The sequence below is a fragment of the Populus nigra genome, chromosome 1, assembly GCF_951802175.1.
Source record: "Populus nigra chromosome 1, ddPopNigr1.1, whole genome shotgun sequence".
NCBI lineage: Eukaryota > Viridiplantae > Streptophyta > Magnoliopsida > Malpighiales > Salicaceae > Populus > Populus nigra.
The window spans coordinates 42,724,286-42,739,661 of NC_084852.1; the positions used below are offsets into that span (position 1 = coordinate 42,724,286).

At 31.5% G+C, this 15,376-nt stretch overlaps 1 protein-coding gene across 1 annotated transcript; it reads right to left on the minus strand.

Moving 5' to 3' along the window:
* Window positions 1–9,563: 9,563 nt before the first annotated feature.
* Window positions 9,564–15,074, minus strand: LOC133680859 (mitochondrial inner membrane protein OXA1-like). Its single transcript, XM_062103875.1, has 10 exons — window positions 14,931–15,074; window positions 13,999–14,499; window positions 13,324–13,414; window positions 12,582–12,629; window positions 12,084–12,142; window positions 11,784–11,859; window positions 11,551–11,682; window positions 11,295–11,402; window positions 10,327–10,381; window positions 9,564–10,171 (listed from the first exon to the last, which is right to left on the minus strand). The coding sequence occupies exons 2-10, from the start codon at window positions 14,475–14,477 to the stop codon at window positions 9,906–9,908; spliced, it is 1,314 nt and encodes a 437-aa protein (XP_061959859.1). The 5' UTR covers window positions 14,478–14,499; window positions 14,931–15,074; the 3' UTR covers window positions 9,564–9,905.
* Window positions 15,075–15,376: the final 302 nt, after the last annotated feature.

A 15,376-nucleotide genomic window follows, 5' to 3' on the forward strand; every position in this document is an offset into this window, starting at 1 on the left:
TTGTTTTGCTCAAATTCCTACAAAGTATAAACATGAAAAAAACAACATGAATATAAACCATATATATTAGTGATAAATCTAATTTTAAAAAATTAATATCATTGTTAATGAAAATAGTAATAATAATTTTCAATATTATTATTAATATCATTGTTATAGAAAATAGTAATGAAAAAGAGCTTTTTTATAATTGGGTGGTTTAATTAATTAAATTGAATAAGGTTCAATTTGATTCAATGACTTTTCAAGAGCGGAACAGAACATGTGGAATGGAACCGGAACGTTCCGGGCGGAATTTAGAAGAAAAATCTGGAACGGACCGAGATTTAAAATGAGATGAAATTTGTTCCGTTTTGTTTCGTTTTTTGAATTGGTATGGAATGTTTCGGCCATTCCGGACGGAACGGAACGGAATTGACAACCTTGATTTTAACAGTGATTTATCACGGGTTAAATTGTTTTTTTTTTAAATGATATACAAGCTTTTTTAATGTGCTTTTATATATATAAAAAATTTATATGAAATTAAAAGGGTTATTTAAGAATGTAATAGATATGTTTTTTTAAGTATTTTTTATTTAAAAATATATTAAAATAATATATTTTTAAATTTTTTTAAAAAATTATTTTTTATATCAACACATCAAACGATAAAAAAATATTAAAAATTAATTTCAACTAGAAAAATCAGATTTTGACGAAAAGCAAGTTCAACCTCGATGTTAAACGAGCATTAAAAGCTTATGTTGTATATTTAATTAAATAAATTGAAACTATGTTTATTACAAACAAATAAATAAAAATCATTAACGATAAATAAAGATGAAAATTGAATAATTAAGAGGTGGATATAAATCAAGATATTCGGCTTCCAACTCGAGTTTTTTACACGGTTGTGTTTAATGACTTTATTTATAAAAATTAAATTTTTATTTAATCAAATGATAATAAAAATAAACACACATGAAATTGGTTGAATAAAATAAAAGACAAAAAATATTATGAAGGGTTACATATATTAAAAATATTATAAAAAAATAAATACTTTTTTTATTTTAAAAATAAATTTCATTTATATAAAACATAAAGAAAATATATATGAATTAGAACAATCTCTTAAAAAATTAAATGCATACAAAATAGCTAAAAAATAATCTCTATGTAAAAAAGCTAAATAAACAAAATAAAGAGAGAAGAAGTATTAATTTAAATATAAATTTAAAAATTATTTTGAAAAATACATATAAAAGGCATTAATTAAAAAAATATTTTTTTAAAAGGAAAAGACCAAATTATTTTGAATTTAGATGGGGCGGGTGACATGCATCCGTCCCAAATTCTTTTGAAAAAAAATAAGTTAGACACATGTTATCAGCAAACGCAAACGGCATGCTATCTGATATTTTGCCTAATTTTCAGTCAATGTTATGGCTAGAATATTATGCCATAAGTTTTTTCGACCTGAAAGCTCATTTTCAATCCATTATTGGCCTAATACACCTAAAAAACATCTTAGGCAACTCAATAAACTCATTCATGGTTTCAAAAACCCTAAAAACCATCTCAAAACATGAAATCAACTCGAAATAAAAAAATCTTTCCGAGCTCAAATATGTTTTTTCTAAACATTTCAAGGTAAGAAAACACCTAATATGAACTCTTTTCATCAAATGGAACAATCTGAAACCAATATTTATCGTTTTTATGATCATAATCGATGTCAACATAATTTTTCCCTTTCCAACGTCGGATTCCGACGATCTTTTTTCACTTCTCTCAAATTAGGGACTAAATAATAAGGAAAAAGAATTTTGGACCCAAAATTGATTTTACCCTTAAGTTTTTGGAAACTTAAGGGACCTAATATTTATAGTTTGAAAAGTTCAGGAACTACAATATATATTTTTAGATTTACTTATTATAATTTTTATTCCGTGGTGATTGATAACATTAAAAACTTCCGTTTGGCTGGCTGGCAATCAATGGATTCAGGCAGTTCAGATTCTATGAAGGTTGTTTTGTTAATTAGTGGGCCGAGTCATTGTTTCATGCCAAACCAATGGCTAAAAGATGGTTAAAATGAAAGCACTTTCTTTGAAGAATCCAGCAACCACATTTTCCAGCCCTAATTTTTACTCTGAGTGGTTTCTGCGAAGGTTTTTACAAGAACTCAAACAGTTCAGATTCTCTGGTTGTTTTGTTAACTTGTGGGAAGAGTCGTCGTTTCATGACAAACCAATGGCTACAAGATTCTCACTACGGGTGATGCTGAGTAGCTGAAATAATTTTTAGCAGGATTTATTCCAGCGTACGTGGAGCTCAAGTCATGCCGCTCTTGTTAGCTTACAAAAATAATAATTAAAAAGTCCAAACTTGTACTTTAAATTGTTATCCACCCTCATTCCTCAGAGAATTTCTTTTTTTTACAATGGAGAGGTCGAGAGCTTTAGAATGGTAATGGTTAAATTACGCATTTTCTTATAATTATTGATTTCTTTTAGAATCTAAGTTTATTTATAATATTTGTCAAACAACCATCTCAATTTAATAGTTTAAGTTGTTAGATGAAATCTCATGATATAATCTATATTATTCTCTAACACACCTCCTCAAGTAAACTGTTATCCACCCTCATTCCTCAGAGAATTTTATTTTTTTAAAAATTCTAGTGACAATAAATTTATCCTCAAACTTTTTCTTCTTCTTTTTTTTCCAATGGAGAGGTGGAGAGCTTTAGAATGGTTAAATTATGCATTTTCTTATAATTATTGATTTCTTTTAGAAACTAAGTTTATTTATAATATTTGTCAAATAACCATTTCAATTCAATAGTTTAAGTTGTTAGGTAAGGTCTCAGGATATAATTTATATTATTCTCTAATACATCTCCTTAAATAAAAGTTCTTTGCGCTTGAAACTTGCACAGATTCATATTACCTTATGTTTAATTTTTATCAAATAAATAAGAATAGTGAGATTCGAACTCGTGACCATTTGTTCATCAAGGCTCTAGTATCATATTCAAAAACTATTTCAATCCAATAGTTTAAATTTTTTGATGAAATTAGAGGACATGGTTTATATTATTCTATAATAATATTAACCCTTAAGTGAAATGATTCTAATGCAATCGACTTTCGTGGTGGCTCCTTTGATGGGCAGATTTGCTCTCCAAATTACTATCTTGTATTTTAATAGAAGAGAAGGTGGCAGGAAAGAGATTTCTCATAATTTTATATTTTGAATCGTTATAGATGATTTTCCTAAGATCTATTTGATAATAAAAACTTATCCAAAGATGGTTTGGCAATTAAAAAAAATACATTAAATCTAGATTATGGATATAAACTTTAAGAAAAATATTGATAAATGTTAAAAAATAATTTAAAACCATTATTGATTAAAATGAACAACCCCTATGTTCTTCTTTTTTCCCCCTCTTATAGATAAACAAACGTTTCCATACAAAAAAAAAAAAAAAACGGTATGCTGCATTCAACTATAGCCCGATTCCCTACCATGGTTTTCAGATGCGTGAATTAAACAGGTATTGATCATGATGTCCTCCAAGAACAAATTACCAGTGTTTTTCCTATATTCAAGGTTTTTTTTTAAAAAAAAATATGATGTTTTCAACAAATTCCAAGGTCAAGTCATATGGAGAGGAACACACATGCCATCCTGACTACTATAAAATAATGGAATAATAGAACGCGATAGCCACGAAGGAGGAAGACCATATACTGCATCAAGATTTCATATCGTTCGCAGTTGTGAGAAAAAAATAATATCCACACACACACTGATTAGCTGTCAAATCAATATTTTTGCAGTATTAGTTATAAATTAACGAGATTGGATCTTAGCTTTTCATTAAAATTATTATTAACTATTAAATATAAAGTTAAAATATGTGAGGTAGTCACTGTTGTTGAAATTATTATTCATTCTTTTACACATCATTGTAAATTAGAGTGGTGAATTTTTTCAAGATTTTCAATTTGATTCTTAAATTTTTTTTTCTTTGTACTATTAAGTTCTTTTTAGCCTAAATTAACACTCGGTTATATATTTTTTAAAAAATAAAAATTGAATTGAAAGTCAAGTAAAAAACACAAGTAATGTAGATGGTGATCTTCATCTTTGTTTGAAAAGTACATTTGAGTCTCCTATCTTTTTTAGCTACCAGGTAATCAATCCCTCTATCTTTAGAAAAAAATAATTTTGATATCAAACTTTATTTTTATTATTTTTTCAATCTTTTTGGAGAGAAAAGAGAAGGGGTCATTGGATCCAAGCCTAGAGGGAGAAAGTTGTCATTGCAATTATTCTAGCCATTAAAATAACAAATTTTTATTCAAAATAGTTCCATATGATAAGGAAAGTTCTAATTGTATGTTTTTTTTACCTTAAAAGTGCCTAAAAATATTTTAGAGCCTGATTTTTTTTAAAAAAAGTTGGGTTAATTTTAGATTTTGAAACAGTTTTTTGCACTTTTGGAGGTTATAGATGGTTTGACAAAGTTCCTAGAGTGTTTTTAGTTGAAAATAGGTTTTTAGAAAAAAAAAACAACCACCATAATTTCTGACAACTATGATGGGCGGAGTTTAGGGATTCGAGATGACGGGTTGTTTATATTTTTTCAAGCTGAATTGAGGTAGATGACATGTTATCCGTGCTATTAGCTTATAAAATAAATAAAAGCCTGTATGCCTAACCTTGTAAGCCCATACATGGGGACTCTTTATTCATGAGCTAGTACTCAACCTAGCCTCATTCTTTCTTTATATAGCTTTGATTTTTATTCATTTAAAACTTTTTTTAATGTTATATATTTTTTAAAAATTTAAGTTTGGATTTTACTTACTGGGAATGTTTTTTTTGCTTATTTAGCCTTTTTAAATATTGAATATTTTTAATTATATTGAACGTGTTTAATTTCTGAAAAGATTAGTATGATTCATTTTTATGTTTGTATATTTTATATATATTAAATTTATTTTTAGAAACAAATATTTGTTATAATATTTTTAATATATGCAGCCTTGCATAATATATATTTTTTGTTTTTATTTCATTCAATAAATTTTATGTGCATGTCAATCTTTATTACAAATTGATTTTAATAAACAAATTCATTAAACACAACCATAAAATGATCAGTTCCGTAATATTAAATATCTTGATCTATTTATGTCTCTCATTTTTTTCAATTTTAATTTTATTTATCGTTAATAACTTTTTTTTAACTTATTTACACAATGATTATTGATTTATTTAATTATATACATGCATAAGTTTTTCAATTTACATTTAGGATATTTTTATGTAAAAAACACGTTGAAAAGTTCTACATGTTTTTTTTTTCATCATGTATTTGATGTTTTCAACTTGATCCTTATTCATTAGATTTATTTTTTCTTTGACCCTTTTATAAAATTTTATTATTTTTAATTTTACCTTTCATTACAAGTCTACGGTGTTTTTTTTTTCTTTCCATTTTGGACCTTATTCTTTTGATTTTATTTTTCTTTTGTTATTTTTTTCTTTTCTATTTAACTCTCAAATTAAAAATTTCTCATTACTCTTTAATTTGATTTTAATTTTAATCCTTGTTATTTTAATTTCTAATTTCTAATTTTATTTATGATTTTTTTCCAATTTAATCCTTCAATGTCTCATTTTCTAGTGATTAAGCTTCACAATTTTTTCATATATAGTGCTTTTAATTTGATGACTTGGATCAAGTGTTTGAAAAGTTTATAGAGATCGACATCTTTTTTGTTTTCTTTTCTTTTCTTTTCTGCAACTTTGCCTAGGGCAATTATTTTTTAAAAAATTTATGCTTCATTTTTTTTATCATATTGTCAAATTAACAGAGCTTGTGGGTTTGTTAGGGTAACTCAGGTTGTCTTAATTTACGGGTTTAGTGGGTTGTCTTTTTTTTTCTAATTAAAGTTGACTTATATAGTAAAAAAAATAGTTCCAGAAAAAAACCATGTTATTAAACTTTATAAAGTTCATGAATATGTTCATAGATTTGGTTGGTTGACCTCGTTCGCAGGTCTGATGAGTTTAACTTTTTTTAAAAATTATTTTTTTCAACATCTCAGTATTGAGATGATATTTGATTTTATGATTGTTTATTTTTGCTATCATATATTTAAATAAAAAAATAAATTATAATCTCGCTTGAGTCCATGACCTGATTCATAGGTTTAGCGTCTTAGTTCGAGTTACCCAGATCACATGTTTGATGATTTTACCCACTGACCGGATATGCTTTTTTTTTGGTCATTTAATTGTTTTAAATATTTTTCTCGATTTTTTCTTTCAATATTGGATTTGTTGGGAAATAAAATGCATGATTTATTTTTGTTTGTTTTCTATAGGGTTATCAATGTTTCAAATAAATGTTTATTTTTAAATTGATGTTCATTTTTTAGAGTATGTATTTTTATAATTAAATAAAAAATCTTATAAAAAAAAGTTATTAAACTCAATAAAATCCATGACACGGGTTACGAGGAAACTGTGATTGATCTAATCTGTCATTGTCCCAATATTTTTTTTAAAAGTTAAGCCATGATTTTACTAGCCATCAAGATTGCATTTAAATCCATGAAATCGATCAATTTAATTTAGACTAGCTCTCGCATGATTTAATTGAAAACTCAAGTTAAATAAAAAATTAAGTTAGAAGTTTTTAAAATTAACCTATTAGGTTGTGTTTAATAATATTGTTAAGAAAAAATTTTGAGCTCCTAATTTTTTTTATATATTTTGAAAAAACCATCCATCCCGCAACGGAGCACGGAAAATACACTAATACAAGACCAAAACGCATATTCCTGAACAAGCGAAGAGCTAAACGCAAGAAACATTGTTTGTTAATTCAACAGTTTACTTTTTAGAAAAATTTAATCTACACCCCCATTTTCCTTAACATGATGCACATTTGTCAGGATCAACAAATGCCTTGCCTTGAATTGAAAGAAATTTATATTGCGTTAGCTCAACTCAAACGTTTTGGAGAGGGGCAAGAAAGGATGGATGGAGTTGACCCATGCAAAATTTGAGGCATTTATACCTCATAAATTGGTTTTATTAATGATATATTTAATGACTTCTAACCATCCGCCCTCCAGCATGTTATCCACATTGATTCATTCTCTCCATGGATAGGGTACAATCCAGCGTAATCCTAGTTTTATAGAAGAATTAGTTAGAAGGAAAGGGAATAATTTAGGGAAAAAAAAAGCAAAAAACAAATCACAAGAATTTCAACACTATCTTCTGGGCATGCAAGAGTTTGACAGAAACAGCTGAAATTATCGTATCTTATTTAAAGTATCAACCTTACTTAAACATGAGAGGTAATCCAATCATCTGATAATCAGAGGAGTTTGCCACTTTAAGAAGATAAGCACATAAAATTAGTGGAGGTGGAAATGCTTTGCCAGCTTTGACCGTTGAAGAAGAAGTCTCTCAACTCCCTTTTCGGATGACCACTTCTCGAGCAAGTTGGTAATTGATCCAAATGAGGCTTAGCCAACTATTTTAATCACCGGTCATTTTCAAGAAAGCAAGCCTACAACCGACAGTTCTTCTTCTTACCAAAAACAAAACAATCCAACCTGGAAAATCTGGTCCGATTCAGAATAATAAATATTGAGTAAAAAAATATAGTATTCCTGACTTTGATGTTAATAAATATTATGATTTAGAATAATTTTTAATTTTAGTGTCCGATTCATAATTCTGACATCAATTAACATCGATGGTATTTCTAATTCTGACATTAGTAAATATAAATATTCCTGACTCTGACACTAATGAATAAATAAGTAATTTTTTTAATTGAAAACAAAACATATTTTTTATATTTTTGCAACGAGGGAGCCTTCCTTTTTTTTTAGAGAAAAAAAAAAGAAAAGATGTATATATTTTATACTAGATTTGTATTTTACAATATAGGTCTACAACTCAATACCAAGTAACATCTTAGGAGTCTTGTTAAGCCAATTTACGGTCTCAAAAACGTAAAAACCCACCCTAAAACCTAAAATCAAACCAAAACAAAAAATCTTTCCTAACTCAAATATGTTTTTCTAGTTGTTTTCAAGGTAAAAAAAAAAAAACACTTAATCTTAGTCCTTCTCATCATATGAAACTGTTTGACATAAAAATCGACCATTTTGATGCACGAAGTCATCACCAACGACAACTCTCTCTCTCTAAGCTGAAATTCGGTGACCCCCTCTCTCTCTTCCAACAAAAAAAGGACTAAAAATTAGGGAAATAAAGTTTGGTAGCAATTTTTTTTAAAAAAAATTATAGGCATTGATCACCTAATATCTAAAAAAAATAGGAGAAGAAAATGAACTTTTAAAACAAATTTCAAAGCTGCTACCTATATTACCCGTGTTTTTTACTTCAATTCTCTTTCTTTCAATTCAACAATTTCTTATAAAAAAAACATGCAATTAGGTTCAAATCTTAGTTCAAAATAACTCAATTATGCCAAAAAATAATTTGAGGATCAAAATAAAAATTAAAAAAAAAACTAGTACAATCCACTATAAATTATGAAAGGATAAACAATAAAAATACTACAATATTTTCCTTACATGCTTTAGTTTTTGTTAACAAGGAAATATCTCAACAAATTAAATCTCAACTTAGTTCATTGTTTTGTTAAACCAACGTGCGCCCAGGGCAAAAGAAAAAAATTGCGGTTTGTGGGCGGCAACTTTCAAAGTTCACATTTAAATAATCGTAGTGTATGTAGAATATAACAAAATTAAATCGTATCATCGATTTCTTATGAAAGCGTTTATGCTTAGGCCACGGTCGGTCCTCCTTATCGCCAACCCCTCCTTTGTAAATATTTGATTGAGGCTAGCGGCTAGCCATGGCCAAAAGCGTGGCTTTAAATCTACTTAATTAAAGCTTGTATTAAATTCTTATGAAAGAGAGCGGCCCCTGCAAAAAAGATGGAAGGAGGAGCATTTACTCTTTTGGTCTTTTAATTGTGTGGAGAGAAGAGCTAATACTGGAATAACCAGGTGAAATTAATATAATCACCTGGTTGGCATTGCTGGGCCTGGCCATGACTATTGTGCTACGTTGGCTCACCCTCCTATATAGGTAGACGCCTATACCTGCTCAATTGTAGGTTCCAAGAGTTTCAAGCTCTCGAGTCCTCCAAAAGATTATGGAAGGAATCGAATAATTTACGAGCCACCATTCATTCATTCACTCACTGGAAAACAACCATCCATGGCTGAAAAGAGGGAGGAAGGGAGGATGTGGGCGTGGAAGAGAACTGCCTATCAAGTGAAAAGGCTCGGTGGAAATAAATAAATATAATAAAAAAAACCCTTGGAAGTAGTAGTGGCACATTATTCAGAACGCTCTCGAAGAGAACCAGGTGGTTGAACCAATTAACAAACCTGTTTTTCCCTTTGATAATTTTAATCCGTCCAGTATTAGCATGAAATTACGGGTACCTAATTCAAGCATGTCACACTTAACAAAATTCAACAAGGATTGCCAACAGCTCGACCAAACATGGTTTTAACTATAATAACCAAGAATCTGTACTGTAGCATGATTCACTTTTCAAGCATACAAAAAGCTTCATCCAAAAGGAGCTATTCTGTCTTTTCTCTTCGTTACAGTCCATGAAACCCAGTACTAAGACATTTATTACATGTGCCGGAACCCCAACTTCACATACCAATATTCTGAACTCGACAAGGAAAAAAATACTAGCAGTCAAAAATTGCACTCTTCTTTTGCCTGTTAAATAATTCGCGTGCCTCCATTCATTCATTGTTACAGAGTACGGTCGTTATAATAGCAATAGCCGTGATGGTTTGGCTACTAAATTGAATGAACTCTCACCTCTTGTTGTTTTTCTTCCTTCCCTTTACTTGTTTCTCTAGACTTCTAAGCCTCTGGCTAAGAACTGACGCCGGTGATATTCTTTGGACACCAGGCTTTGATGATGGTTCAGCAGGTAATGGGGAGGCAGGTTCCTGTCTTGCTGCCACTTGTTGTTTGAGTGCCTCAAGCAGATCGAAGGAAGAGGGTGGAGTAGTACTTGCTGGTGCCACAGGTATTTCAGGAAGACCTAAGAACTTCTTTACCCCCGGGGCTTTAAGCGCTGAAAATAGAAACAAAACAGTTATTTTTAAAGGGAAAAAAAATCCGTAATGTAAGGACTTTGTTGGTTCATGAAATAACAGAAATCGCAACTGTTGGACATTAAAGCTCCTGAGATTACCTGCAAAAAAAAAAAAAGGAACTTGAAGGACTCACCTAAGCCGTAAAAGAGTGAGAATAAGTTGGATGTGACCCAATAACAAAATATGGCCTGCAAAAATAAATGGAAGTGAACTTCATCATTTGTGTTACTTTATAGCAAGCAGAATTCCATGTCGTTTTTTTACTATCTAATGATGCCAAAATAAACATAATGACACAAAATGAAAAGGCGGGGTGGTTGAGGGGGAAGGGACAGACAAACTGAAAATCACAATCCCATGACAATCTGTGGAACCTGCCAGTGAAATATTAAGTTGGCTCAAAAACTATTTCACATTTGGCAGTCCATTCTCCATGGTGAAAGTTCCCAACATACAGTAAGAGGATTGACGCGGGACAACAAAGGAAGCAAAACTTGTGTCTTTTTATAGAGAAGGGCATTTCTGTAATTTATGGAAAATCAGGAAATTTGTTTGTGTCTAGATTTTATTTTCTATATAGTATTTTATTAGAACTGAGTAATTAGCTTTATTAGTTTTTCCTATTCTACATAGACTTAATATGTTATTATTTATGAATTGATGTCCTTGTTAGAATTGGACTACTAGAACTCTATAAATATGTAGTCTTTCTATATTATGCATACAAGTTTATGAATAAAATTCAAGCAATTTGCTATTGATTGTGTGACCCAATCTCCCTTAGGTGTGACTCCTAAGAACCCTAGGCGTGACTCCTAAGACTCCATCCCATATTCTTTCTCATATTCCAGCAGAAATCGACTTCAATACAACCCTAAACAGCCTTTGAAACTCAGATTCAGAACAGCCCCTAAGCTGTCCTGCATCAAGGATGCTATTAGCCTAACATGCCTACAGAAATGTAGCATCGTGCTATGCAACAAACTAAATATAACTTCATAGTACATCCATATTGCCCATTGCATGAGGATACACAGCAAGCTCAGATAACAGATGTAAAATACAAGATATCATGCAATAAAAAAGCGATGGCAAGATTACATTAGGGAAACCCATAGTCAGTGGAACTGAAGCAACCGCAAAGACCCGTGAAACTTTTTTCATGGTGCCAGCAATGGGATTTCCTTCCAGACCTTCTTGCATGTTGCACTGACAAAGGATCAAAAGTGGGATAATTAGAAGCTGATTAGAACATAAAGCAACACCAAGTAAAACAAGATGAAAACTCAATTAATTCCAAGACAACAAGAAATACAAGGAAGTGCTCCTTGCTCAACTTTACTAAAATAGGACCTACCTCCACTGTTATCCAGAAGGTCAAACCCGTCAGAATCGGCAAGATGTATAAACTATCTGGAGTCGTCAGATCAAGAAACCAGTATGCACCACCACTTTTAAAAGATGGTACTTTCTCTGTCATGTTTGAGATCTGTGAACATATATATATCAAAGACATATTCAGATATAAAGATCGATCTAAAATGAACACCCAACTCTATAGGATGTTTTGAGTATAGAAAAGCATTTTACCGCAAGGAAAAAACTGACGAAGATAGGACCTTGAATAAAGAGCCCCTTCAATGGAGTAAGAGGACTCACACCATATCTGCAATTTGAAAATCACAATGAACTGAGATACATGAAAAAAAAAAGATCCTCAAAGAGAAATGTGCCACGATAAAAAATGGAGTTCCTAACAATAATTAAAGCCAGCATAAATATATACAATATCATCCATAAGCATTTTTTCATTATGGCAATCTCAAACTGGAGAAACCATGCATGGAAATTATATTTGCTACATGTTTAAATACATGGAGAGTTGCTTACTCTTTGAAAAGCTTCTTCATTTGTTTTTGGCCTTCAGCTAAAGCCATGGGGTCCATAGCCTGAGAGAGAGAGCGGGAGGGAGTTAATATGCGTCAAGGAAGCATTTTCCCAACATATTGTTAAAGCATGTATTGTTTGCATTCACATGAACAAGTCCAAAGTGACTAAAGGTCTATCGCATTGTTAAAACTATTATATAAACTGCAACCCTTCATTCAAATAAAAAGACCAGGCATTACATATCATAGATCTTTCAAGCTTAACCTAACAAGTCGGAGGTTAGGTGAAGTAGAATCAAAATACCAGGAGGTGTGATTTAATGATAACGTGACAATGTAAGTTTACCATCCAAAAGATGCCAATAGAGATGCCAAATAAATAAAGCTTTATAAACATGCAACCAAATGACAAGGAGAGATTTCCCAGTACATCAAATTTGTGTGTGACGGGGGGCTTCACATGTAACAAGTGACACATGCTCGGAGGAAAGCATCAGACCTTATCAGACATCTGTTGCCTTATCTCTTCCAAATGTGGCCTCATGAGCTGCAGAGAAGACATGGGGTCATATATCGTTACATTTAACAGATTGATGGGAGCGCAAAAATCTTCACAAGTGAAAAGGTAGCACCCAGACAAAATAGTGGGAGGAAGTAAAGCAACCAAAAGGGGGAAACACACTGCACCACATATTTTTGCATGCCAGAATCCTGGAATAGCTTAACCATTAATCAGTTGCACATAATTCTTGCCACTGGAAGCAAGTTAATCATCTACATAAAAATGTAGTCAAAAGCAAGTAAAAGATGATGAATAATAGACTAGCTATTAAAAAAGAAGCACAACTTCCATGTCTAGGAGGGGTTGAGTATTGGGAATAGAGACTGGTGATGCTTATTCTAAAGCATAAAGCAGATGTGGCATTCAGAATTTAGAAGCACAAGCACATATCTGTCAGTTTTGAGTTTGAAGAAGTGTAATGAAAATGATAGAAGAACAATAACAGAGATGGAAGTTAAGAAAAAAGATAACAAGCACCATAGGCAATCATGTAAATAGATCGTGTCAGAAGCACCATAACCAAAATACAAAGCTTGAACTCAATTCAGATGACGTTACTTTTTACCCACTGTGGAAGTGTGTGACTGCAAGGACATCAAGGTGCTAACACACATAGCACTGATACTATCAAATAAGATGGGGAGAAATTGAAGATGCATCAGCAACTAAAACAACATACAGTGAGTTTTGTAGTGGCTTTCAGTTGATTAATTAAAAGAGGAACGGTTGCCCCTCTAATCAGAAGAGTTGTTACAATTATGGAAGCCCACCTGAAAAAAGAAAACATAATTAGATAAATAGAATACCTTGGCTTTATGTCACATATTACTAAAACTTCCAGAACTTCCAGGTTAAAGGGAACTAAGAAACCATTGAATCAAAATGCACATTAATGAAGAACCTTTGACTTCATGACCATTGAAAACACAACTTAATATGATCCACATGTAGATGAATGCTATAAAAGTTCTTTCAGGTTGACTCATGTTAATACCATACCCTGGCTAAGTCCCTATCCTGTCAATGGCTGAGACATGGCTTCTGATTTGAGCCTAATTATGCAATACCCCCCTCTGGCGTTTGGGAACCCCCAAAATAGGGTAGCTTTATTTCTTTGAGAAAAAGAGATTAAAATACCAGTTGCTACAAATGAAACATCTACTTAAATTACTGCATGCGAGTAAGCCTGGAACATTCTAAAAGAAATGGGTTTGGCAGATTCTTAGAAACTCATATTCTAATTAATTATTGGGCTAAGGCATTCTTTCACTGTCCTATCTGTCCATGTTACTAAATCACTCTTTCAACATTTAATGAAATCTACATTAGCAAACAGAACCGAATAGTCCGGTACCAGTTGAAACCAGTGAAAGAATGCACTGCATCAATAACATGCTGGAGAGCCGCAACAGGAAAGTAAGAATCAGCAGCAGCAATGGCAACCTCATTCACCACAGGAGCCTGAGCAGACACGGCCTCAATAGTCGTGTCTGTGAGAACATCAGCAACATCATTTATCAGCTCAATGTTTTCTGACCCTCCACCAATAGTTGACATATCCCGACAAAAAGACACCCCAATGCTTGGCGAAAGAGATAAATCCAAACATCTTCTATTATGAAAGAAACCAAATACAGCCAAATTATTATCAAATCTTTTTCTGCTGCTTCCAAATGACCTCTGCTGAAACAAATTACTCATTCCTTTTGAAGAAGGACCCTCTTCAATAGAATTACGTTTGCGATCATCGTCGTGGAGAATGTAACTAAACGAAGCATTATATCTTCTTCTTACAATGTTTGCTCTTGTTGACAGACTCCGCACATAAGCCATTGATTCAAAGAACAAAATTCCTCTACCATAAATCAATAACCGACAATAGCAATACAAATTATAATCAGCATCATATTATATACGCATCTCAATTTATAAAAAAATAATAATATTTTTTTGATAAGAAAAGAAAAGAAACTTAAATGACATGATTATCATACAAACGTGTTATAATTGTGCGTTAGCAATTAAATCATGACTCGACAACATTTCAATTCCAATTAAGAAAAAATGGGGGCCATAGAGCTCTTTATAAGCTTAAAAGATCAGAAATTTCAACCATTTAAGGTTCCATACATTTAAGCACCAAATCAGAGATTGGAAATTTGAACGGGTTTGTGGTGTCTGACAATTTTCTCAGAAACCCAACAAGTAGAGGAAAATTAACACCCAAAACAATTAAAAATAGTTGGAAACTTCAACTAGAAACATTGAATTATGAAGAGTGACTACCGTTCTCAGTGCTTGAGAGAAAGAATTTCACTTAAAAGTGGCCATTCCATCGAGTTTTTTAGCTAATCAGATCAGAGCAATTACAGGGTCTAGGGTTTATGAGGGTAATTTTGTAGTTATATACGTTGGACTATATGTGAGTCCGTGACTGGACCTAAATGGGCTCGGGTATTAAATATAGGCCTAACTCTAGTCTGAAGCTCGTCAATTTATCGGGTTTGCTCTTTAGTTATCGTGTGGGTTTCAAATAATGTAAGGAAATGACATCAGTAAGAATTTTTTTGTGAATAAATTATTTTCGGCGCAGATTGATTTTATATATATATAATGAAAAAACGGTGCAAATTGCTTGCCTAAAACCGGAATTCTGAACTAATAATGTTTAGATACTCCAGGATTGACCTTGGCAAAAAATTAGATCATTGGGTAAATCTATAAGTTATCAA

Bases quoted from the DNA above. Each gene is read 5' to 3' on its own strand.
- LOC133680859 (XM_062103875.1), bottom strand. From the start codon at position 14,477: ATGGCTTATGTGCGGAGTCTGTCAACAAGAGCAAACATTGTAAGAAGA. The intron at 12,143-12,581 runs GTCTGATGCTTT...TCTCTCTCTCAG, and splicing joins GGCAACAGATGTCTGATAAG to GCTATGGACCCCATGGCTTT. The intron at 11,860-12,083 runs GTAAGCAACTCT...TTCAAATTGCAG, and splicing joins ATGAAGAAGCTTTTCAAAGA to ATATGGTGTGAGTCCTCTTA.